The sequence below is a fragment of the Physeter macrocephalus genome, chromosome 9 (genome assembly GCF_002837175.3).
Source record: "Physeter macrocephalus isolate SW-GA chromosome 9, ASM283717v5, whole genome shotgun sequence".
In the NCBI taxonomy this organism is placed as follows: domain Eukaryota; kingdom Metazoa; phylum Chordata; class Mammalia; order Artiodactyla; family Physeteridae; genus Physeter; species Physeter macrocephalus.
Window position 1 is genome coordinate 89,755,881 of NC_041222.1, and position 27,023 is coordinate 89,782,903.

The window sequence follows — 27,023 nt, forward strand, 5'->3', positions numbered from 1 at the left end:
ACCTACTGCCGTGTCCAGGAACTAATGCTATTCAGTGAATTTAAGTGTGTGTGTGTGTGTGTGTGTGTGTGTGTGTGTGTGTGTGTGTGTATACAGCCCATGGCACCATAAAACAGCTTCAAGCACAGTTAGTTCTTACTGAGTTGAGGCTTCATTTTAAATTATCAAACTGCAAATCAAATTAAATAATTCTATTTTCTGATTTATAACCTGAGGATTAATTAGCAGAATTTCTAGGAACAAAGTTTAGATGGAAGTCTACCTAGAACTAGTGTTTCTGCTATGGTAATGTTTCTAAAGCCTGAGGAGTTAGTTGAAAATTCAGATTCGGGGTAACTTCCCCAAGCCCACTGAATCAGAATCTTTTGGAATAAATCCAAAATCTGTTTTTAGCAAACACTCCAGGTGACGCCTGTGCTCCCATATTTATTATGCTCACATGAGAAATGATAGAAATATAGGGGGATATATATTATTTGGTTAATGTTATACCACCTGACCTCAGAGCCGCCAGGATGGAGTATGAAAGGCCTGAGGTCCTAAATTTTGGTTTTACCCCTTCTGCCTTCTTTTTCTTTGTTCTCGCCTCAGTTCCTTTTCACAGCTTTATTAGTGAGAGCTCTTCTAAGTAAGAATTAGTATTTTATATATGTGTAATACATATGCTATACAAATATATATATAAATTTGTAATACATATTATATTAAATACATACACAAATTTATATATTACAAATTTATAATATATATTACATCGCAAATATTTTCAACTATGTAACCTTTATTATGCATGTCATTGTAAATTTAAACTTTAAAAAGGATCAATGGTGTTTATTTTGTTCTTTAAGAAAGGAACAATGTAAAAAAATGTCTTTCTAAATATAACTTGAAGAAGTATTTTTAGAACAAATATTTACCAAGTTCAACTTAAAAAATATTTTCATTAATGGTTTATTCAGTGCCATTTGATGATTCTTAACTTTTGACCACAGCCTACGTTTTCAGAATTATATTTGTTCATAAAACCTTGGACAGATGAATTTTCGTCGTATGGCCTCAGTTCAAAGTGGAGATGAAATCCCAAAGAAGACACCCAGGAACGTGTTTGCATTTGCAGTGTTTCCCTTGTAGGTGGAACAGCAAGCAGACAGAGAGGCTTCCTGGGATGCATTCGGTCTCTAAGGTTGAACGGGCTGGCCCTGGATCTGGAAGAAAGAGCCACAATGACGCCAGGAGTGGAGCCAGGGTGTCCAGGACACTGTAGCAGCTACGGACATCTGTGTCGCAATGGAGGGAGGTGTAGAGAAAAACACAGAGGGATCGAGTGTGACTGCACCTTCTCTGCGTATGATGGGCCATTCTGCGAGAATGGTGAGTGTGACCAAGAAGCACTTACAGGGAAAGGATGGAACATTTGAACTCTATGAAGACGTTTCTGGCATTTGACACTGTAAAAAAAAGATAAAGCAGTTCTCTGTAATTAGCTGAAATAGAATTGTTTCTGTCCCAAATGCCTCCATTTCTTCACTTGGCAGGAGGTGTGATTCTATTCTTTTGAAGGTCGTTGACTGCTTCTGTTAGATCTGATGTCATCCCCTCTGGATTTCTCAGAGGGTCATCTATGCAACACTTTGAGGAGAGCAGTAACCTTTTAACTGTATGTTTACACTGGACATTTAATTTTCTGTAAACCTAAGATGAAGCCTTTTGGAGGTAATAATAAATATTGTTACTCAGTTTGGGGTTACGGGAATATGGAGACATTATCTTTTTATTTATACTTTATTGGTTTTCATCTTAAATTTTTAAATTAAAAAACAGCAAAGCATACCATTATTATTTTCTCTTTTGAGATATTTAAGGATTAGAGATATTCTTTAAATATACAGAAATATACATAAAACAAGACACGTGCACTTACATATTGCTAATATAACCAAAAATGCATGTCATTCCAGAAATTTCTGCCTATTTTGGAGCTGGCTCCTCAGTGATTTACGATTTTCAACATTACAATGACACCTTCAGTAAGAACTCCAGCTCCTTTGTGGCTTTATTTCATGAGGATCTGACATTGACGGGAGAAATGGCCACACTGAGCTTCCGGACCACAGGGATGCCCAGCTTACTGCTCTATGTGAGCTCCTTCTATGAGGAATACCTTTCAGTTATCCTTGCCCCGAATGGTGAGTATCTTTACCATACGAACAAGAACACTGACTTAGGAGAATTCAGGACCATAAGGAGGGGGCCCTTTCAGTGCTAAACTACAAACAAGAAAACACAAGTGCATCCCTGTGACACCCATGTTATTAGGGTTGGTTTGTTTTCATTATAACCCCAAATGTTTCTCACTAGCGTTACCATTTCAGTGATTAAATTAAGATGGCTTTCTTCTATACATGTCTGATCATTTCATGTATCTGATGTTCAGCTGTGCTTCTTGTTATTGGTAGGGAGTCTTTCCTTCTGCATGTGAATAAATTAGTGTCACAGTTCATTTTGAAAGAAGATATTTTATGCATGGAAAATATTTCCTCCTTCTTGGAAGGGAAGTAAAGAAGTGCATTAAGGGCTTCCCTGGTGGCGCAGTGGTTGAGAATCCGCCTGCCGATGCAGGGGACACGGGTTCGTGCCCCAGTCCGGGAGGATCCCACATGCCGCGGAGTGGATGGGCCCGTGAGCCATGGCCGCTGAGCCTGTGCGTCCGGAGCCTGTGCTCCACAACGGGAGAGGCCACAACAGTGAGAGGCCGGCGTACCGCAAGAAAAAGAAAAAAAAAAAAAAAAAAAAAGTGCATTAAACCATATAGAAAGCCAATTTCCATGAGCATCAGGTAAATATGATTGTTCTTTACCCATCAGTGTTTGGGAAGTCAGTTATGCCCTATCTGCATACAAAGGAAAGTGGGAAGACAGTTACCTAACCCACGGTCACCAGTAAGAGAACTGAACCAAGACTTTCCAAGTTAGAGAGCAAAACCAAGCTTTAACCTTTTCTCATGGAGCATAAAGGGAGAAACTTAACTTCTGGAAAAGATTTCTATGATTGCTGACTGATAAGATCTATTACAGGTGGTACCAGAGTTACCAGGTAGAGGGTGCATCTATGAAGGAGAGCAGTGTGTGGATTGGAAGATTTGGATATTGTGGCAAATCGCTCACTTCTCTCTTTTTGCTGCTTCTTGATTATGGCAGAAACCTTAGAAAACATTTCTGGTTGTGCTATATATATATATATATATATATATATATATATATATATATGTGAATGTCAGTGATACATTAAAATGCATTGACATAAGTCACATTAAAAGAAGTTATGCTTATAGAAACTGAATGTTAATATAATATGGCTTGAGGTTTTACCATTTAATAATATGAACACCACATGAATAATTAACTTCAAGCCTAGCTTGGCATTTTCATATGCTTAACTTAGAATTTTTCCTCTGGTTAAGGAAAATGGAAGAACTTGGGAGAAGACCATTTGGTCTTGACTTTTAAGACTGTGTAATTGAATTCTGAATTTGGCCCCAGAACATCACATAAATGATTACTAGTCCAGGAAAGGTGACTATTGTGCGCTCAAGTAAATGCTCCATAGATTTAAGTTCTATTAATTTTTTTAAAATGTGCCTTAGAACCTGCATTGGCAGTTTTTATAAAATTCTATTTCAGTTAAAAATGTCATTTTTCTCTTCTTTAGGAAGTTTGCAAATCAGGTATAAGCTAAACAGACACCGAGAACCTGATGTTTTTAACTTTGGTTTTAAAAACCTGGCTGATGGACAGCTTCACCAGGTGAAGATTAACAGAGAAGCAGCAGTGGTCTTTGTCGAGGTAAGGTTGTAAATTCAACAACAGCAACAGTAATCAAAATTGTGATGCTCAGAATGTATGACCTAAAGCAAAAATTTGATAATAAATCCTAGTAAAGGAAATGCACATCTGGCACTCTTCTTCCATAAGTCTTGCTAGGTCAAGGTGTTTTGTTTTGTTTTGCAATGTCTGTTTGTTTAGCAAGAGACTGTCAAAATTAGTATTAGTATTTGACCATGTAAAATACCAAGCTGTCCTCATGGGTTTTACTTTATTTGGTTGGGAAATATTGCCTAGTTTATCATAGTGACTACCGGAGATATTTCAGTGGGAACCTATTCCCATTGGGTTACAAAAGAACAAATGCTACAGAAATTTAAACACAAAGCAAGATCTTGCTTAAAGTGGGAAGACATTTTGAAAAACATCGGAGTCTTTGAGTCACACGTTGTCACTGCGTTTTGAAGAATAATCTTTTATACGGAATCTGTATGAATAATACATTTTTCTGCTCATGTTACAAATTTCCTCCAAATAAGTAAACACTTTGAGGTTCAAAGTAGCTCTTGAATTTCTTTGTGGATTGTACCAATTATAGATACTTAAATCATAAAGACAAATGCAGGGGAACGGGATGGGCAATGAGGTGGAGTTGAATTTGAGGTGTTACAAGAATTGTTGATAATACATTTTTCTCCTTTAACCTTTGTGATAGCAGGAACATATGGCTTATTTTTTTTTTTTTATCATTTTTCTTGGTCTTCCTTTGATTCCCATCCTCTTATCATCAAAATTGCTTGACATTTTGATGTTTATGTCATGTGGAACATTTAATAGGTTAACCAGAATGCAAGGAGACAAGTCATCCTGTCTTCAGGGACAGAATTCAATGCTGTCAAATCCCTCACGTTGGGGACAATTTTAGGTAAGTGGAAGAAAGAGAGCCCCCTCCCCCCACCGCCCAGTGACTGGGATTGGAAGTGTTAGTTTGCAAACGCGGGAAGCATTCATCATGCTGAAAGAAGCTCCTTGATATGTGCATGATTTCCCAGTGAGTGACAGTCAAGGTAGAAGCTTGTACTCTTGTCTGAGTGCGCATATAATCACGAGTGAGTGCTGCTTGCGAGTTGAACGAGGGCGCTCCTTGAAAAATGCCTCCACGCTTACCCTCTCACTTGGCAGTCAAGCATAATGAAACTTTGCATTTTTCTAACAATTCAGGAAAGACAGAATCAGAGCAGATATAAGTTCACAAAATCTGTAGTAACCAGGGGTCAAATGCAGAAATCATTTTAATGATAAATCTAGATTTATGTTTCAGAAGGAAGAGAAAAGGCTGCTTATTTTCTCTTAGCAAACAAGCTTTGGGCTGTGGTCTGGGCCCTGCCTTGCCTGTGAGCTGAGGTGAAATGTGTTCATTGCTCCCAGCTACTCTTGGAAAATCACAGCCTAAATATCCTACAGACATCCTTTATGGCTGCCAGTTATGCTCCATAAAAATACCAAAGTAAAAGCATACTTTACTTTTTTTTTTTTTTTTTTTTTCGGTACGCGGGCCTCTCACTGTTGTGGCCTCTCCCGTTGCGGAGCACAGGCTCCGGACGCGCAGGCTCAGCGGCCGTGGCTCACGGGCCCAGCCGCTCTGCGGCATGTGGGATCTTCCCGGACCGGGGCACGAACCCGTGTCCCCTGCATCGGCAGGCGGACTCTCAACCACTGCGCCACCAGGGAAGCCCATACTTTACTATTTAGACATCAAACTCTTGATGCCTTTTTTTGCCCCTTGTCACCAAGAATTACATTGAAATAAAAACAGATATTGAAAGTTATTTCTTTTCTTTTTGATTATATATAAACTGTATGTTTTATTGCTATTTAAATGATATCTAGGGGAAATCCTCTTGTGGCATGTTTATTATTCCTCCTCTGGTACTTGATACTCATATGGCTATGTTTCGTCCTAAATAATCGATGGAAACTTACTAGGTGTTCAGCCATTTATACATTGATTCTTTTGGTCATTTCTTCTACCCCACAGATATATATCACATCACCAACTTGAGAATGTTAGAAAAGGCACATGAATGGATGTTCAAAATATGTCGAGAATCATAGTAACTATTATAGCTATCACGTCTTTCCAACAGATGAGGGGCAATGAAATGATGCCTTCTTATTTTTCAGACAGAGGAAATGTTATGAATCCTAGTGGTCTCCAAGGGTGCTCTTGTAAATGGTAATAACAAAAGTGTAACATTTAGACGCTGCAGCCTAACTGTTAAAACAGCCCAACTGGGGCTTCCCTGGTGGCGCAGTGGTTGAGAGCCCGCCTGCCGATGCAGGGGACACGGGTTCGTGCCCCGGTTCGGGAAGATTCCACATGCCACGGAGCGGCTGGGCCCGTGAGCCATGGCCACTGAGCCTGCGTGTCCAGAGCCTGTGCTCCGCAACGGGAGAGGCCACAGCGGTGAGAGGCCCACGTACCGCAAACAAACAAACAAACAAAAACAGCACAACTGTTAAAAAGGCAGATTAATCCAGTGCTCCTTCACTGGTAAGAATACAGTTTTAACATGGTATAGTGAATAACAACTTCAGGCTGAAGCGGTGGTGGTCCTGCACTGTAATCATGCCTTAAAGGTAGATAAAGAATCTGGCCTTGATGATGTATGGACAGAGTGGTAGCTTGTGCTGAAGGTCCTTTCCCGTGGTTTATTGTTCTAGTCGCACTCCCCACACGTGAGATAGTAACGGTGCAGTTACCACAGAAATAAAAATGAGAACATTTGTTTCCCACTGAGTGCTGGGAGATGTTTATACCTATCACAACCCATTGTAGAGGTGAGTATTCCAGTCTCCAATGTGTAGTTTTGATGTTTCTCAGGCATTTCTGACATCCCTGTTTTCATGATATTAGTAGATTTTTTTATTCTATTTAAAATAGTGGCATAATTTTAAAAGAATTGGAAAAACAAACAAACAAAAAAACAAACCCCCCCAAAACAAAAACGAATTGGAAAAACAATTCAAAGGAATACTGCTCCTTCAACTTTTGTCCATGAGAATAACAGTATATATTTAAATAGAGATTATGAAATTCCTAAAAGTTCAAAGACCACGTTGAGCTTTAGAGAACAGTGAGATAGAACCCTATCCTTGGCTGTCAGCCCAACAGTTATAATTGTTTTTAATATCCAAATGGAGAAGAATTTGCTCCCTTTTTTATCTGATATTGAGCTCTACTCTCTGGCCCGATGGATCCTTGGTCTGAGCAGTGAGTAATTGATCACCCAAGGGGTGTGCAAGCCGCAGAGCTGAATTTTTGTCGAGTGGGTGCAAGCTGTGTGTGGAATGATGGTTCTGTCTGCCCCCAGATCTGATCCCTCCTCCACTGGCAGACAGAAGTCCATATGTACTCTTTTCCCAGGCCGGAGGACAGATATGGTCAATAAACAAATCAAACACAGACCACACACAACTTCATGCCCTCAGTGACTCCAGCATCTGACAGGAGAGATGAGGCATATTCAGAAATGTCTGTGACCCAAAGTATGAATAGAAAGTTGCCATCAGTAAGTGTGAAATTGACAAAGGAATATTTTTAAGGACAATTCGGCTTCAAATGTATGATCTAAAAAAAAAAAAAAAAGATATAGGCAATAGATTACAGAAATCGACTTAATCACTGAACTACATTATATGAAGGGGTTGTTTTAATAAAAAAGTAGAATAATAAAGTTTGTTATATAAATTTTTATTTTCCTATAAGTTAATATATAGAGGACAGCATGGAAGTGAAGGTGTTAATGTTTTTATTCAAGGATGATATATTCAAAAACATCTCTCTCAGGCCACAAAAATTAAAGTTGAAACTCAGCAATGAAGTTTATAGCCTGAAGCAATTGAACCTAATAAAATTATCAGTATTCATTTCATCTGTACCTAGAGGTATATATCTTGATCAAAGGCTAATAAAACATTTCATGTTTTGGATAACTTTATTTTAGGATGGCTTCTGTTCTGCTGCCACTCTCAAATCAGTTACTGAGTATAAGAGGACTACAGTTTTGTGTTCAGATTTGGCAAGTGTAAGCAGAACTACCTTTCACTAACTTATAGTAAAGTAGACCAACAGATTGGCTAATAAGGAGCTACTAATTTCCCAAATAAAGTAGTCCCAAGCTATGACAAGTTATCCAGTACTTATTTCTTGTTAGCTATTTTGACTCATTGACTTATCCATTCATTCAGAAATGTTTGGTGGTCCCAATATGCACTTATATTTCATTGGACATTTCGAATGCCTCATAGCAAAATATACTACCATACCTGCCCTCAAAACACTTGTGGTATAATACAAGATATAAACAATAAAACAGTGTTCTAATGATTAACTAATCTAGTTAGTCATTATTATTATTTACCCTAGTGTGCTATGGAAAAATGGTTCAGCATCATCTTCTAATTAACATGCTCTTGTTCTTTCCATTCTTCAATGATCTTATTAGTGATGACCAATCAGGTTAAGTTTTCCCAATTACTATAAAATAATTTTAGTATAATCCTACCTTAATGTAAATCTTTAGATTTCTAGTGTTCTGTGTAGTTTTAACTCTGATAGAATTTATACTCCTGAAGTATGAGAGCTTTAAAATACCAAGTAAGGTGCCCTAGCATTTTTGCTAAATTTTGTTTCTCTAAAGACTTTTGTATATTTGGTATTCTATTCATTTTGTTTTTTGTGCATTTAAAAAAAAACAACAAACCCAAAATATCAAAGCAAAACAAAAATCTGTTTTTGAAGTGTGCAGACTAAAGATATGTCTTCCTATCTCTTCCTGGGGGAGAGTACAGTTCACATCAATATAGTCATGTGAGTAAACCTTAGTAGGCCAATTATCTGTGGGGGAAAGAAAATCCACTGAAGGATTGTATGTTGAAAAGGAGCTCCATATATGATAATTGGGTAATAAATCATTCATGGAAATTACCTACTGAGATCTGCATAGAGAGACTAGAGTTTAGATATTAAAAACTCCATTGACTTATGTGACATATATTAGTCTTTCCTATGCTCTGCCTAAGAGTTTATCTCATTTAGAAGAAATTCACATAGAAAGACACAAAGAGCTTATAAAATTTCAGGAATATGAATGTAAATGCAAAAATCCTCAACAAAATATTAGCAAATCTAATGCAGTAACGTATAAAAATTATTATATGCCATGACCAAGTAAGATTTATCCCAGGAATTTAAGGTTGGCTCAACAGATAAAAATCAATGTAATGCACCATATGAATAGACTAAAGGACAAAAAACACATGATCACCTCAATAGACACAGAAAAAGCATTTGAAAAAATCCAGCATGCTTTCATAATGAAAACATTGAACAAATTAGGAATGAAAGGAACTTCCTCACATGGAAAAGGGCATCTGCAAAAACCCCACAGCTATTATCACACTTAATGGTGAAATAATGGAAGTCTTCCCCTAAGATCAGTAATGAGATGAGGATGTCCACTCTTACCACTATTGTTCAAGACTGTAGTGCAGGTTTGAAGGAGGGCTGTTAGGCAAGGAAAAGAGTTAAAAGTATCCAGATAAAAAAGGAAGAAGTAGGGCTTCCCTGGTGGCGCAGTGGTGGCGCGTCCTCCTGCCGATGCAGGGGAACCGGGTTCGGGCCCCGGTCTGGGAGGATCCCACATGCCGCGGAGCGGCTGGGCCCGTGAGCCATGGCCGCTGAGCCTGCGCATCCGGAGCCTGTGCACCGCAACGGGAGAGGCCACAACAGTGTGAGGCCCGCGTACCACAAAAAAAAAAAAAGAAAAAAAAAAGGAAGAAGTAAAATTTATCTCTGTTGGTCAAGGACACAATCTCGTAGGGAATCCATGAAAAAAGCTATTAGAGTTAATAAACAGTTTTGGAAAAGATATAAGACCAACACACAAAAATTTACTATATTTCTATATACTAGCAATGAACAATACAAGAATAAAATGAAGAATGAAATAATAGAATAAATATTCTATTTACAATAGTATCAAAAGTAATCAAATGCTTTGGAATAACTTTAACAAAAGAAGTGCAAGACATTACACCGAAAACAACAAAACATTGTTGGAAGGAATTATGTAAGACTTACATAAATGGAAAGATATCTGTGTTCATGGATTGAAAGACTCAACATTGCTAAGATGGCAGTGATCCCCAAGTTTATCTACAGAGTCAACACAATTTCTATCAAAATCCAAATGGCCTTTTTTTGGCAAAAATTGACAAGTTGAACCCAAAATTCATATGGAAATGAAAGACAATCTTGAAAAGAAGAATAAAGTTGGAGGTCTCATCCTTCATGATTTCAAAAATTAGTACAAAGTTACAGTAGTAAAGTCTGTATGGTATTGGCATAATATAGACATATTGGTCAGTGGGCTAGATTGAGAGTCAAGAAGTAAAACTATATATTCATGGTCAGTTGACTTTTAACATTGGTGCCAGGACCATTCAATGGAGAAAATACAATCTTTTCAACAAATGGTGCTGGCCCAATTGGATATCCACAAGTTTAAAAAATCAGGTTGGACCCCTGCCTAACACCATATACCTTGGATTAGGCAACGGTTTTTTTAGAGAAGTTTTCTTAAAAGCCTTGGGTTAGATCATGGATTCTCAAAAGCACAAGCAGCAAAGAAAAATAAATTGGATCTCATCAAAATTAGAAACTTTTGTAATTCAAAGGACACTCTCAAGAAAGTGAAAAGACAACCCACAAAAATGAGAAAAACTATTTGCCAGTCCTGTATCTGATAAACAGAATACATAAAGAATTCTTATAACTAAACAGTAAAAAGACATAACCCAGTTTAAAAATGGCCAAAGGATCTGACTAGACATTTCTTCAAAGAAGATATACAAATACGAATGTGAAAAGATGTTCAAAATCATTTGTCACCAGGGAAATGCAAATCAAAACTGCAAGATACCATTTCACAACCAATAGGAAGGCTATGATCAAAAAGACAGACAGTAACAAGTGTCACAGAGGATATGGAGAAATTGGAACTCTTGTCCATTGCTGGTGAGAATGTAAAATTGTGCAGCTGCTGTGGAAAAACAGTTTGGCAGTTCCTTAAAACGTTAAACTTAGTTACCAGGTGACCCAGAAATTCCACTCTTAGGTATATACCCAAGAGAATTGAAAATATATATCCATACACAAAAGGTGTACACAAATTTTCAGAGCAGTGTTATTAATAATAACCAAAAATTGGGAACAACCCCAGTGTCTATCAACTAAGGATTAGATAAACAAAAGTGGTGTACAATGGAATATTAGCCATAAAAAGTAATGAAGTACTCATACATGGGACCACGTGGATGAACCTTGAAAACATTATGCTAAATGAGAGAAGATAAACACAAAAGACCACATAATGTCTGATTTCTTTTACATGAAATGTTCAGAATAGGCAAATTCATAGAAACAGAAAGTAGTTTAGGTTTTCCAGGGGCTGGGAGGGAGGTTGGAGTGGGGAGTGACCACTAATGTGTACAGGGTTTCTTTCAGGGTGATAGATCCTGCAATTACATACTGGGAAAGGTTTTACAACTCTGTAAAAAAACCCACTGAATTGTATACTTTAAAAGGGTGAATTTTATGGCATCTGAAATGAATCTCAAAAATAAGGAAAAAAATCCATTAGAGATTTATTTCTTTTGCTAATGCCTTTTCTGCACATGTACCTGGGAGAGTTAGAACACTGAGTCATAACTGGACATTTATTCTCTAGTGTGAATGAGTTTATTCAAGAACAGGGTTTGATGGGAAATAGAGGGGGAGAACTGGAAAGGCCCAGGGTTAAGGACCTCTGAGATGGAGTGAGGGCACATCAAGAGAAGGCTGCACATGCCTAGTCACAATTTTAAAAAGAGCTGACGAGCTAAAAGCAGCAAACATGTAGATTCTGACATTATTTCCTTGTCATGTGAAAGGGTGGCAGAGACTATTGAAATGTCATTATAGGAAGAGTTGATATCATTTACTAAAGAATATTCTTCCAGTAAATACCTGCTAGGAGTGCTTGTTAAAGTGCTTAGGGTCCCAAATCACCCCTGATTTCTTGCCAGGTATTGGTTGCAAGTGCCAGGGGATAGTTTGGTGGGGTGGGGTGGGGTGCAGGGAAGGGGGAACAATTCACTTCTTTCTGACTCTGAAAATCAGGTCCCTCCAACCCTGAATTGTTGGAAAGATGAGACTGAAAAAGTCTGTCTAGCATGATTTTCTAATTATGTCATTTATTTAGCTAGCATAAGGGAAGTTCACTCTGGTTGCATCAACTCCGAAATAAATAGCAGGTTGATATTTATATTCAGTCTAGCCAATTTCATTCACTAAAATGTTTGTAACATTCATCCATGTTGCATGTAATAGTAGTTCACTTGCTCTCTTTGCTGGAGAGTCTTTTATTGCATGAGTATACCACAGTTTGTTTATTCTTATGTTGATGGGCAGCTGAATTGCTTCCAGTTTGGGACTGTTAATCTCCTGTATTAGCTTTATAGTTGTACCTCTTTGTATTTTTTTATCAGTTACTCTTAAGATTAATGACTGATTCATCCTTGGTTTATTATATACTACTTTGAATGTACACTTCCCAAACTATGTAAAAACCTTATTTTTTTTCCAGTTTACTCCCTTTTCCACCCCTTTTGCCATTGTTGTCAAGTATTTTACTTTTAATTTTATTTTTTCCACAGGACATTATTATTGCTGTTGTTTTAAACAGTCGATATTCACTTCATTTATCTACATATTTACCCCTTCTGATGCTCTTCATTGCTTCCTGCAGTTCCGTGGACGATTCACTTTGTTTCCTGATTCTTCTTTGTGGATGAGAGCCTCAGGGAATCTTGGAAATGCACCATTTGCTGTTCCACTGTTTACTGCCAGTGCCTTTCAGAAACACTGCTCATTGTGGGTAGCAGAAAGAAAGCTCTTCTCACACATTTTAATTCTTTGCTCCTTCCTTTTCCTTGTGAACCTTTTCTTAACATGCTTGTTCCTCACAAAACCAGAAAGCATCTCGTGTGTTGGAATGCATGGCCTTGGCAATATATTTTAAAGGCAACACTACCCAATACCTGAGACAGTTGAGAATGTCTATGTCCTGAATTGTTGGAAATTTGATGGTGCTCTCAAGATTTCGTACCATAGACATTTTTTAAGAGAAAAAATATATTAAATCTGTTTTTATCCAAAGTGAGTTAAGGGATTCTACTCAAAATTACAGTAGAAGTGAACTTTATCCTCAGCCCTAAGCTCACTTTTTCCTAAACAGGCCTTTTCTTCACATCCACGCTCAGACCACTTTCCCTTCCCCTTCTTTCCTAGCATGAAACTGCACCTGATTTCCCCTTACTTCCTGTTGATGCCTGTGTTCTCAAGCTAGAGGTTGATCAGACGTTTTCATCCTGATGTGTAAATTTCTAATAATGCACTAAGTGTTCTCCTAAGGTTCCCCCACCTTTTTTTTCTCTTTACACTTTAAAGGGAAGAAAATTTTTGAGCCAAAAGGAAGGAACTTAATGATGGAATTTCAGGAGTCAGCTAACAGGGAAGATAGATTTGCACTCATTGTCTTTCTAAGCACAGTTCTATTAATTTGGATGCTGACTTTGTGTGGACCTGTTTCTGGGAAATGCAGCTTGGACCATAAGACTTGCCTCTACTCGCAATTCAACTTGCTTGTGCCCCTGAACCTAGGAACTATAGGGCCAGCCCAGCAGGCAAGAGGAGGCAGGAAAGTGTGAATGAGAGAGCTGGGGTAGGAGTTTGCCCTGTGGACTGGAGGAGGAGTACATAGCAGAGTCTTAGGGTGGTGTGTGAAGACCGTGGATCCTGGGGAAAGTTCGCCTTGCAGAGAACTCAAGACTTCCAAAGGGAAGGGCAACATTGCTCCACATTACAGTCCCCATCCTCTCTTCTCCCCCTGGAGCTGAGAAAGGGATGGATTATCGGGCCACATCCTTCCTACCATGGTGAGGGTGAGGGTCAGAGACCTCTTCCTATGCTTTATAAGAAGTCAGATAGTCTGAATGCAGCTCTGCTGCTGACTATAGGGCAGAGAAGCTGCACTGTCCACAGTGTCAGGACCTGTGTATCGTATAACATCCTTAACCATGGAGTCCCAATAAGCAGTCCCAGTAAATAAATAAGTAAATAATGATGCCACCACTAAGGGAATCTAAAAGCAAGAGTAGGGGTAGAGAAAGAAGAAAAAACAACAAATAAAATTTCCTGCATCAAAAGAGAGCTATTGAAGAAGACAGAAGACAACTAGGATGAAACTTGGCACTCAAAGAGATTTTAATAAAGTCACACACACAGACACAAGCACCAACTCTGGTAATTAAAATAAATATGATTTTTCAAAATTTGAGTGATCTAACGGAGAGAATCATCACTGGTTATCCTTGAATAGTGGCATGGAGTATCATGTAGATGAAATGTCTCAAGCCACCAAGCAAAAAGATTAAGACGTAGAAATTAGGAGGGAAAAATAAAACAGATTTGCAAGTTAGACCTAGAAAACCTAATATGAATAAATAGAGATCCAGAAAGAGAATTAGAAGCAAAGACAATACTTATGTATTAAAAAAATTTCTCTGAGCTAAAGGAAAACCTGAGTTGCAGATTGAAAGGACTCACTGATTCTGATGAGAAAAGACACACATCTGGGGAAATTCTGGGAAAATCCGTGAATTACAAAACCATAGAGAAAAATCTTTCAGACTTTCTAGACAGAAGTTACTACAATGGAAAATAATGATATTGACATCAGCATCCAACTTCTCATTTGCAACAATAGAATAAAAATGAGAGAATGATATACTGCTAAGAAGAATGGTTGCAACTCATGCATCTAATATATAATTTATCTGACAGGGTTAAAAGAAAGATATTTTGGATAACAAGGAAAGATTGAGATTAAATACTAATCAAGCTTCCCATCTTAAGAAAATACTAGAGAATTACTCCAATCAAAAAATGAATCAAAACCATGACCTCAGGATGGAAAATTGACAGGAAACTATAAGCACCAAACCTTTCAATGTATATTTATACCCACATGTACATGCATAACATAGTTACAGCTACATGATTAACGATAGGCTATCCAGGTACATATAAATCCACCCATACACATTCACACTCACAAATCCACATATATGTATAAATATTAAGTACAGAGTCTTGAAATACAGGAAAATATAATGCAATATGATATGCTACTGATGTTTCTTTCCTTAGTAACAACACTATCTAAAGACATGAAGTTAGGTTATCTTTAAAAAATAAATTCCACAAAATTGGCCTAGTTCATTACGATAAATGTCTGCCTGAGACTCCTTCTGTTACCTTACCTAGTAGTGCTCAGGTCAGGCTTTGACCAGGAACAGGAAAGCTAGTGTTTGTCCAACAGCTAAAACTTTTCTTTTACCTGTAATTTTTTTTTTTTTCAGATGTTAGCCTTGCACAAGTCCTGTGTTACTATTGCAGTGTCTCCCATCTTATTTCTTCTTGACATTCTCTCAAGTATACATAAGCAAGGGTGCCTTTCTTTAAGAAATAGATAATATCTGAATGCAAAATTTAAAAAGTAAAGTCATCTTTAAAGTACCCTTTTAATTGATAATCCTTTAGTTGGGTTGTGCCTAGCTCATTTTACTTCAGTGTACTTAAAGAGCTACCTGAAATTCCACATGCATAAAGATCTTTGATGTCTCGTATAATCAACTTGGCCAAGGTAGCTATATGTGTCAGACAGATGTCTATTATGATTATAACAATGCAAATGCATGCCCCCAATTTTAGTTGTTTTTAGAGGTCTTTTCCATAGCAAACATTTACTTTTGCAACTTTAAAATCATGAACAGAATTTTGTAAGCCCAAGTAACTCCCAATACATTTGCTGAAAATCTCAAAGTTAGGCCATTTTTCTTGAAGGTACAGCTCTTTTCCAAGCCAGAAGAAATAAGGATACAGAATATTTGGTTTTCAGGAATTATAGACTGAAATAGTGAGATGAAGTTTAATAGGAAAAACGGTGAGACCTGTAATAAGATTCAGGAAATCCACCCCATGAGTTTGTATGGGAGGCAACACTTGACCTCTCCTCTCTTAGGGTCTGTGGCTGGACCTGAGAATTAAATTGACATAAGACAGATTAACAGGGGAAAAGCATACAGATTTTTTAATGTACGTGGGAGTCCCTACAGGAAAATGAAGACCCAAAAAGCAGGCCCAAGTGTTTATATATGAGGTTGAACAGAGAGTGGTGATTGTGAAAAAGTAACTAAAATGTATGAGGAGATGAACGGAAGATAGGGGTTATTTTAACAAGGTTTGTATGTACAGATGTCTCTGAGCTGGTCTCATCTCTGGTCATAAAAATGTATTTTTCCTCCTGGTACAAAAAGGGCAGCTTTCCCATAAGAGTTTTATCTCCTGCTTTCAGGAACAGAAAGCGGATGTATCCGCTGTTTTTCAAGAAAATAATGCTTATGCCAAAATGGCATATTTGGGGGTGGCATATTCTGCTACCCTTTAAATAGAAGCTTCAGGGTATGTTGTTTAACTTTAGCGACAATGAGGATGTGTTTAGTTACCATGACATTCAGTAAAACTCAGTGGCATAAGATGGCAGCCAACTATGGACGTACATTTTTAGCTGGAGCCGATGCCAGTAATCTTTTATCACAAGGTCGGTCCTCTGAATCTCTCAGGTCACACCTTGAGAGTGACACATTTAAAAAAAATTTCAGTACCCAAACTGTCCACAGATGGGTGGTAATGGGACTAAATTTATTCTTTGATTATAAAATATATATTGCATGCATCCTATGTAACAGACATTAAGCTAAGTGCAGGGGTAGGCAAGAATAAAACACACTGCCCACCAAGGGCTTTCCACATGTTGCATGAGAGAGGGATGATCCAAGGAGAGTGACCTTCTGTAACTGATGCACCAGGCAAGGCTAGCTGGAAGTGTGGTTACACACCCCTGGCTTCAGAGTTCAAATGCCACTATTCAAAAGTCTATAAATCGCTTAGCACAATGCCCAGCCTATGGGAATCATTCGGTAAATTCTGGGTAGCTGTGTATGATTGTTTGAAAAAGAAGAGGCAACGAGCCTTTCTACACAAGGTGAAGTGAGAGGGAGTTTGACAGCAGATGCCAAAGTTGCCTCATACTGATGTGGTTTCCTCTGTGGGGGACATGGACGCTTCCCAGACTGACACCATTTAAACTTGAAGTCTACAGCTAAGGGCCTTTGGTCAGATTTCGTGCCCACTGAGCAAGCGCACTGCGGGATGTAATCATAACTGAAATGAACGAATTGATGTTCTCTCCTGTGTCCGTTGCTGCTCTTCTTCGGTCTTAATAACCAACTTCTATCAGTTGGGGATGAGGGCGGGGATCAGGAGGGGGTTGATGGGGGCAAAAGCCTTGATTTATGGACCCGGGACAGAGACTACCTTTGTGAAGAGGGGGAAAGGAAGTGTGGTGCGGAATTCCCAGGGCAGCACTTGCGGTTACGGAGAGGCCCTCTCTGTGGGGCTCAGAACAGTCAGCCAGAATAAAGTGTTAATTGTGAGGGAACTGCAGAAGGGATTCCCAGAACGCTGCTGTCCCCCAACCCAGGAGACCTAGATTACTGGCCACAAATGCTGTTAAAAATATTTTGAAAAATGCATTGGCGGAGGATTTCATTCGTCAGTGCCCCGTGACTGCATCCAAAGAAGCTTCACTTGACTCACACGGGGAGTGAGCACCCGCAGGGCATCAACCAAGGCGGCAGGTACCGACTCCGGCTCTTTCCTAAAAACGAAGGGCTCGGAGGGTAGTTCAGTTCATCACTGCTGCGCAGATGCAGGCTATTCCTGCGTCCCCGCCAGTCGCTCCTGAGCCCTAACGGTGTGTCCCACTTCTTTGCCCGCAGGGCCTCCCGGCGCGGACCGCGACACGCTGCGGGCTGGCGCGCGCGGCTTCACCGGCTGCCTCTCGGCAGTGCGCTTCGGTCCCGCCGCCCCGCTGAAGGCGGCGCTGCGCCCGGGCGGGTCTGCCCGAGTCACAGTCCGCGGACACGTGGCCGCCGCGTCCGGCTGCGCGGAGGGGGCGGGGCCCGGAGCTCCAGCGCGGGAGGCGACCCGACCGCTCGCAGGCGGCGCAGGTGCGTGGCCCTCTGCCCGCGGTCACTCTGCGCCCGCGGTCTTCCACCCAGTCTTCATCCCAGAGGTTTCCAAAAGTCCTCTTTTGGTACACCTTCCCATTCCCTGGGTCTTTCCATTCTCGGTTCTTCGTTTCAAGTTCATTTCTGTCACTGCGTTGTCTGCTCTTCTTTCAAATGTTGTGGATTTCTCAAAAGTTCTCCTTTCCACTCTTCTCTGTCATTCTTCCTTTTTCTACTGTAGGTCGTTCTGGATCAACAGATGAGGGAGAGCCCTTAGTTAATGCGAACAGAAGTGACTCCGCGGTCATCGGAGGTAACGAGGCCGCGAATGACCTCGTCCTTGGCGTTGTTGTCACTGTTAGCAAAGTCCAAAAAATATCCGTGAGAATCTGTGCTGATTGTGAGGTCAATGGCAGTGGCAGGCCACATCCAATTGCTCATGTTCTTGACATGATTGTACGTACGAATTCAGCTCCTTTGGAGACACTTAGGAGAAGGAATCGATGGCTCCACTGAAACACTTTTTAAAGGATAGTTGCCAAACTACAGAATAATAAGAGGATTTTCATTTGAATATAGCCATTAGTATCTCTCAGGATATATACATATTTAAGATGCATTTACTTTTACTTCTTAGATTTAAAATAGCCATGGACCTCTCAGTCCCTTAGCCCAAAACATTCAAAAATAAGATTAAAAATAAAACATATTTTGGGAGAAGCACCTGAACTATGCAAATTGTCATTTTCCTGAACATAAAGGTATAAAACTGTGTCTGGCATCAAGCTTATCTTAGGATAGATAGATAGATAGATAGATAGATAGATAGAGATTAGATAGATAGAGATATCCATCAAATAAATCCATTCATCTATATGTATATATGTATATATATATATTTGAAGATGTAAAAGTAATGGCATCTTAAATATCTTCTAATATATCCTTTGAAGCAAAATTTATCCAGGTCTGACTCAAAAAATTAATATTCAATTCTCCCTCCTTATCATTCAAAGAACGTTTTGATTTGTTTAATTAGATTATTGAAATGTGAGTAATTTGCAAACTCTGCTTGGTGAGTAGAAGTAAACTGCTCTCCATTCCTTGCTACCTCAAAGTGTGGTAATTACTGCTAGAGCTGGGTGATAGGACTGGGGGTCCACTGTTCAGGCCGGCTACACACCTGCTCAGATGGGATCTGTTCATTTCGTCTGTATCCATCCAGACACCAGTTTTCTCCAGACAATTAGGAAAGTATTCAGACATTTTAAAGTGCTGACCATATCTATGTAAGAATTTTAACATTTCCATTTCTGTCTCAACTACTTTTATTTTTGTAATGAGTGAGGAATATGACCTCCATTTTATAACTCCAAGAACAAATAAAACGCATAAATGTTATTTAGAATACAAATCTAAAAAGAATAACTTTTTGTTAAAATTTAAATTAAACCTTAATCCTAAACCATTCTAATTTATTTTTAATGAGAAGACCACTATAATGCCAAAGCTAAGTGAAAATAAATCAACTTAAATGTGATTAACATTTACAAAGTAGGAATCCAAGTTCAAAATTTCACAAATTATCATAGTTTGTTCCCTTTTATTAGCAAGACCAGAGATAATAGTCAAATTGATGATAGAACAAAGATGTGGTCCTTAGAATTTTATTGCTCTTGCTGAATATCATTCCCCTGAGAAATCCTACTTGGTTCCTGATACGTGGGATGGAGAATGAGAGCACAGAAGGTCTTAGGGACAGAATGGCTCAGTTTACTAGGCCCTACAATTCACTTGAACCTGCCTTCCATCTGTGTGGTGGCCGGTTGCTGGGTGGTTTGTCAGTCACTGAGTAGATAGACCTCCAGTGTATTGTTCCAAAAAGAATTATCAGACTTTTTTCTAATTGATCACAGACTGCACCCACGTGTGAAATATTTGATTTATTTAAAGGATTATCCCAATAGGTGGATTACTCCATGTTCTGCATTTTGCATCATTATTTTCTCCCCTTGTAAACAAAGGGAGTGTTATAGGAAAGGAGAATCAACCTACACAATATTCAAACTTGGTAAGCCAGAGATCACAGAGGGTTTCTTGCCAAGGGATCCATATTGTAGATGGACAGGTGGATGCATAGAGAAGGAGACAGATGTGTAGATAGACAGAGACACAGGCAGACATGAGCGTTTGTCAAAAACACCCTTACACTGGAGTTGCTGATAGGAATGTTATGGAAGGCATCAGATGCATTATTCAAATTATCTCAATCTCTTCAGATAGGAGGTAGAGATAGAAGTTGTTCTAGGATGCCACCAAACCTCACGAAACAAAAACAAGCTAGAGTTAGACATGATCAATCACATACAGAAAACCCTGGATGTATAGGTGGGTCAGTGTAATGGTGAGAGTCATCATATAATCAAGTGGCTTGATCAATGTTATTGAGATTACTGGTCCCTGACACTAAAATTGGATATGATATAGCTCTTAAAGCAAGGTCCTATAGCTAAACATAAAAATAACTAAAGTAACTGTGTTGTTTGTTCCCAAGTGAGATGCAAAATGTATTGAAAGTAATGAATATTCTACTTATGAATACTTAAGAATATTCACAAAATACTAAATATGCTACCTCCTCTCAGGTAAGAAGGGGTCTGGGTTCCTGATAGCATGTGCCCAGGAATCTCTGTGACCAGTTATACCCAACCAAGCTTTGAGTTTGTTGGGCTCCATTACACTTGCTTATGTCTGTCCCACAGTATAATGTAGAACCCTCATTTTGCAATACAAATTTTGACTTATACAACTAAGCAGTACCATATGTTTGCTTACATTTGTTAAATGGAGATATTAATTAATGCCTGTGTCAATCATCTTAAAACTATATTCACTAGTGAATGCTTCTTTTTATCTCTTTGTTTCAGAATGGATTCCTTCTTCACTAACGTGATATAGCTTGAGTAAACATTCCTATGGCTTAGCTTGACAGTCTCAACCCTGATGGTGCATTAAAATAATCTGAGGAGCTTTTAAAATAATGCTGATACCTAGGCCTCCCACCAAAAGAATCTGAGTTATTGTCTGCTATGCAGCCAAGGTTGAGAACCGCTGGCAAACCTAGTATCTTCAGTACATTTCCAACAAGAGAAATGTTTTCCTTTTACTTTCCAGATAACTGAATGTTATTAATATGTCTACAGTTTTTTATAAAATGGTATATTAGTTATCTATTGCTGCATGACAAATTACCACCTATTTAGCAGCTTAACACAATCCACATGTATTATCCTTCAGTTTCTGTGAGTCAGGAGTTTGGGCACATCTCAGCTAGGTCCTCTGCTTAGGGTCTCACAATGCTGAAATCAAGGTGCCTTATCTGGGGTTTTGGGCTGGGGTCTCATCTAAAGGTTCCACTGGGGAAGGAGCCACTTCCTCAGTTGCATGGTTGTTGGCTACATTCAGTGTCTTGCAGAGGTAAGACTGAGAGCTTCTGAATTTTTGCTGGCTCCTGGACAGAGTCTTTCCTTAGCACTTGGAAGCCATCTGCAGTTCCTTCTCATGTGGGGTTTCCCAGCATGGCTCTTGCCACCTCATAGCCAGCAGGAAGAAAGAGACTCTAGCAAGACACATGCTACAAGCTTATATAACATAATCATGTAATCATTTACAAATAATCAGGTACAGCCCATCACCTTTGTCATATTGTTTCGGTTAGAAGCAGGTCACGGGGGATCACACAAGGGTGTGGACCCCCCCCAGAGGCAGCAATCACTTAAGACTCTGTTGGTCTCATAGAGGTAGATGGGATACACACCACATTACTGTAGTCCAACTGTATATCAGCATTAAAGTTTAATTGAATTTTCATTAAAATACACATAAGCATTTAATCACTCCGTGGTGGGGCTACACACTCTATACTTTTTTTTTCACTCTGTACTTTTAAAATAATAAAAACCTGCTTGCCCAATTAGCATAAAGTGTAGGCATAACCTAAGAGACCTCATTGTGTTTCTTCATTTTAGTGTGAAAGCATTCACTGAAATCCAATCATGATATGTCTTTAGGAAATTAAGGCATAAAACCTCTGTGTCTAAAGTTTGCATGGACCTAGAAGTACACTTAATGTTATAATACCACTTGGTTTCAAATTTTCTGATGATAAATGATGCTAGGGTAGATTCTAGTTAGGCTGACATTTACAATTTATAATTTGACTTTGTGTTTTCCTTTCTCTCTAGGTGTGATAGCAGTTGTGATATTTATCTTGCTCTGCATCACTGCCATTGCTGTACGCATTTATCAACAGAGATGGCTATATGAAAAAAATGAGTCGAATATTCCAAAAACTGGAGACAACGCTGAGACTGCTCTGAAAAGTGAGCTCAACATGCAAAGTACAGTCGATGAAAGCCAGAAAGAGGATTTCTTCTGATCAGCAGTGGTCGTTTACTTATGACTATGATGATGTGACCGTCTTGCTAAGCCAGAGGCTCACAGTGGATGAAGCCCCCCCGCTTGGCCTCCTGGGACAGACGGTGGGTGCGCAGCGCCATCAACTTGCTCACGCATGGTCCCTGGAGGCTCTGCTCAGTGCTCCTTCTTGATCTACTTATGTAACAGTGACTTAGGTGTGCTCATTAATTACTGTTTGGCAGTTTCTGACTGTTCTGACTTGATCTCTAAAATTGAAATGTATTTTGCCTAATTACTTTGGGTTTTAAGTGTGAATAAGAATTTGAGCTCGTGGCCCTACTCTTAAAAATTCAACACGGAAGTTTATGAAAGTCAAAGTTGGACTCTAATGTTTTGTGTTACATGGAAACCTATGTTATGCTTCCTTTATCAATCACCTGCTGACATTTATAAACCGGGAAATGCTTCTCGGATGGCCTTCAGCTGCATTCCCATATTCCTGTGAACCAGAGCCCAGTGGCCAAAAATGCATTAGAAACCTGAAAAACATTTTTTTGGCTGATTGTTTTTTACTATTTGTCTCTTTTAAATCAGTTTTGATACATTTTAGTGTTGAAATGAGTGCTGAATGTCAGCTATGAAATTCTGCTAGTAAGTTCAGATACGGAACAGAGAATTCATAGGTAGAAAAATGTGTAAAGGATTTCCATCTGTGATAATTTGCTCATCTTTCTCTGTAATTTGTCATTATACTCTTTGTAAATTGTATTAACGATCACCTAATGAGCTCACAAAAAATGTATATTTTCTAACTAAACTTGTGTCCATATATAAACTCCATGTTTAGCATTGGAAATGTATCCTCCATCCACATCTGAATGAAATATAATCCTAAATTTATTTCCTTTATATATGAGGTGATTAAGTCACTTCACTTTTCTTTGTAGTCCTGTGATTCTTTTTTTCTGAAGGTTATGTCAGCAACCCTTTGATTTCCTGTGACTGTCTGGCCATTTATTAGGGAAGAAGTCACATTTGAACCAAATATCTCATTTTCCTTTCTAAATTTTGAGCCGATCTAGGCAAAACATTCCCTGAGTTACCTCTCACCTTGTTACTACTTGGAATATCAGCGGAAGGATGCTTATGTTAAGGGAAGATACAGGTTATATGATTTGAACTAAATATGTCATTCCAGTCAAGATTCTAGGATCTTGAGATACGTTTCCAATAGAGCACCCAAAATCAGCTAGTTCATTTTAAGTAGGGTATATTTGAATACTAGGAGAGCAAAAAATTCATATTAACTCTGGGGATTGATCCAATAACTACTTTTGTGGCAGTGGTCATTAGATAATTGCATGGAGTCACCATTTGTGCTGAAAAGCCAGTTATATTAAAAATGCACTGCCTTCTCTATATCCCGCCTGCCATGTGCCTGCCAGGTACTTACTTTGACCACAATAAGACTATCTGGATTTATATGCATTTTGCCTTGCTATTACATTTGAGTGTATACCTACTTTTCTGTGTTCTTTTTAAAGAATGGGAAAAGAGATCCTTTATATTGTCTTTTCTCAAAAACAATTTTCTTATGGTTTTGTATTAATTTTCTACGCAGTGTAACAAACTACCACAAATTTACTGACTTAACACGACACACATTTGTTATCTCACAGTTTCTGTGGGTCAGGATCTGGGCATGGGTTCACTGAGACTTCTGCAAGGCTGCAATCAAGTGTCTGCCAGGGCTGTGTTTTCACTTGGAAACTCAGCTAGGGAGGGATTCGCCTCCTTGCTCCCATGATTACTGATAGCATTCCATTCCTTACTGCTGGAGGACTGATGGAAGCTTGCTTCTTCAAAGCTAGCAGAGGAGAGAGAGGGACTCTAGAGCAAGTCTGCTAGCAAGAGGGAGTCTTGTATAATGTAATGTGATCATGGGAATGACATCGCATACCATGTGCCATATTCTGTTTGTTAAAAGCAAGTCACAGGTCTGTACTCAAGGGGAGGGATTATATAAGGACCTGAACCAGAAGGCTGAGATCATGGGGACCCCGTTAAAGTCCATCTACCATAATGTTGTATCTATATTCAGATTTCTTTAAATAAATGATGAAAAAAGTTTAGGATGTCACTATAGCAATATGTAAAGGACCTACCTTGGTAAATGAAAAACTACATATATGTAGTTTATTTCCCAAAGGAATGTGCAGTTTGGGGAAGGAGTCAACACAAAAATTATAGGCTCCATTAAATGATAGCTGAGTGTAAACATCATTAAACCACTGCAACTTTAACAAGTGATCACCTTATGTTCCAAAAGAATGCATCACTTTGGTACCTGAAATTTTACAGACTTATAGATAGTGAAATCCACTGCACCATGCTCTCTTTTCTAAAGGAAAAACTTTAAAATATTTTTACCAAACTTCAGTGATGCATCATCCACTTTCCCTGACTGGTTTGTAAATTTTTCCTGCTTATTTGTTAATAAAATAACATTTTTGAATTAAGTTAGGAAAATATTTTAAGAAAAATTGAATGAAATTTGAATTATGAAATTATATTGTTTCTCCCTTAAAATATTAAAAAAATGTGCAAATGTATACATTCTGTAGTGGTGTGTATATTACTTTATCTCTACTGTATATATAGGGAATACCGTGATCTGTTAATATTATTTATGGTGGTATTTAAATTATCATACGAAAAGTGAAACACAAAGTAATGGATATCTACCAACTACTACTACAAGTTAAAATACCTATCAATATAGATATTTAAACCTTTGCCAGAGAACAATAATTTAACAATCACTAAGTTATTTGTTGAATGTTTACTATATACTCATAACTAGTTAAACATGATTTTCCCCAGGCAGTTGGGTTTCTAGAGCACTAATTATATATACAGATTCCAGTTGCAAATAGCATCCTTTTATGAAATAAAAGTTCAAACATAATAATTCCTCAAGTTTTATTTTCAAATAAAAAAGGAAAATAGCGTATAATTAACACTCATTACTGGGACTAGAATTTAGGAATTTCTGTTTACTTCCTTATGAAGTGAACCCTTCCCCCCCACTAACTCCCCAGTATTATTTAGTAATGTAGAAAAACATATTGGGGAATTTATATTCTGTTGGTCTAAATAAACACTACTTCTGGAATTTTTTTCAGTTTCTTTCATGTAGAACATTTGATAGATAATAGCTTTCAATGGATTTTAAAAAATAAAATATGGGGCTTCCCTGGTGGCGCAGTGGTTGAGAGTCCGCCTGCCGATGCAGGGGACACGGGTTCGTGCCCCGGTCCGGGAGGGTTCACATGCCGCGGAGCGGCTGGTCCGGTGAGCCATGGCCACTGAGCCTGCGCGTCCGGAGCCTGTGTTCCGCAACGGGAGAGGCCACAACAGTGAGAGGCCCGCGTACCGCAAAAAAAATAAATAAATGAAATAAATAAATAAAATATGAGGCTCATGGTCCTTGCCTTGAAAGAAGACAAATATGATTGAAGCACTTTCCATCTAGTATTAAGTCTGACTATGCAGTTTGATTATCAAGCCATTCTTTAAACAAAGGAGATGAAATGGACATATGTTAAATAAAAGCATGTTTATTGGGTTACTTAATCTACTGTTTTGCAATCCATGTACAAAAATGTTTGAGTCCCTCCGTACCTTCAATAGATCCTGGCTGTCTCTTTCCCTTTTTAAGTGTGTCTTATGGTGAGTGGCAACGTGGAAGAAAGAATGAAAAAGAAAGTGATAGACACAAAATGGTCTGCACACAAAGTGGTGGGGGAAATGGATTTGGTGTTTATGTATACCCACAGCCTCACAGGTGCCCATGGGCACATTTATAGGTTGGGGGATATTAATAGATTTTGTGCACATTGAAAATTACTACTTCAGCTGAATAAAAATATTTTTAATGATAGATCTATGGACTACCTAAACCTACATATGACTATTATCACTTTTTGAAAGGATGAAAGTATTCATAAACAATGGTTTAGTAAATTTAAGTTCAGAAAAAAAATCAAATTTTATCAAAAACAAAAAACAATTCATATTCGCAGAATCATAGAGGTTGTCTATTGGCAGGAGCATTAAATATCCTGCCATCCAATCCTTTCCTCTCCCTTCACAGGCCTCTAAGCAAGTCTTAAGTTGCTTCGTCCAGGGTAACAACCATTTATTAGTAGTTAAGTTCGGTTACCTGAGCCTTGTTTCGCTGTACAAGTTCTCACAGGTGCAGCCCCTGCTAGTTACTGCTGAAAGGTTCATCAGAACATCAGCCACTAATATGTGGTGTAAGTTTAGTACAAGTATGGGTGGTGTTTTAGGAAGATAGGTGTGTGTGCCTAAGATGTGTGACTGAATTTATCATACATAGATCACATTGCTGGGAAAATAAGCTGCTACTCCCTATGAAACCTCTGTTTCAGAATTACTAGTAATGCAGTACCTTTGCCATCCTTTGATTATGACTGAAAAATGACGTATATTCACTTTACTGTATTATCGTTTGTGTTAAAA

General features: G+C 38.6%; 1 protein-coding gene across 1 annotated transcript in view; it reads left to right on the top strand.

The window, feature by feature from the left end:
• Positions 1-22,497, top strand: part of LOC102977445 (contactin-associated protein-like 3) — a 203,004-nt gene extending 180,507 nt beyond the window's left edge. The window contains exons 18-24 of the mRNA XM_055086950.1: positions 1,132-1,371; positions 1,959-2,186; positions 3,709-3,842; positions 4,659-4,746; positions 17,829-18,050; positions 18,301-18,372; positions 22,304-22,497. Coding sequence (XP_054942925.1) covers positions 1,132-1,371; positions 1,959-2,186; positions 3,709-3,842; positions 4,659-4,746; positions 17,829-18,050; positions 18,301-18,372; positions 22,304-22,497 — 1,178 coding nt within the window. The remainder of the gene's footprint in view (positions 1-1,131; positions 1,372-1,958; positions 2,187-3,708; positions 3,843-4,658; positions 4,747-17,828; positions 18,051-18,300; positions 18,373-22,303) is intronic.
• The last annotated feature ends 4,526 nt before the right edge of the window (positions 22,498-27,023 follow it).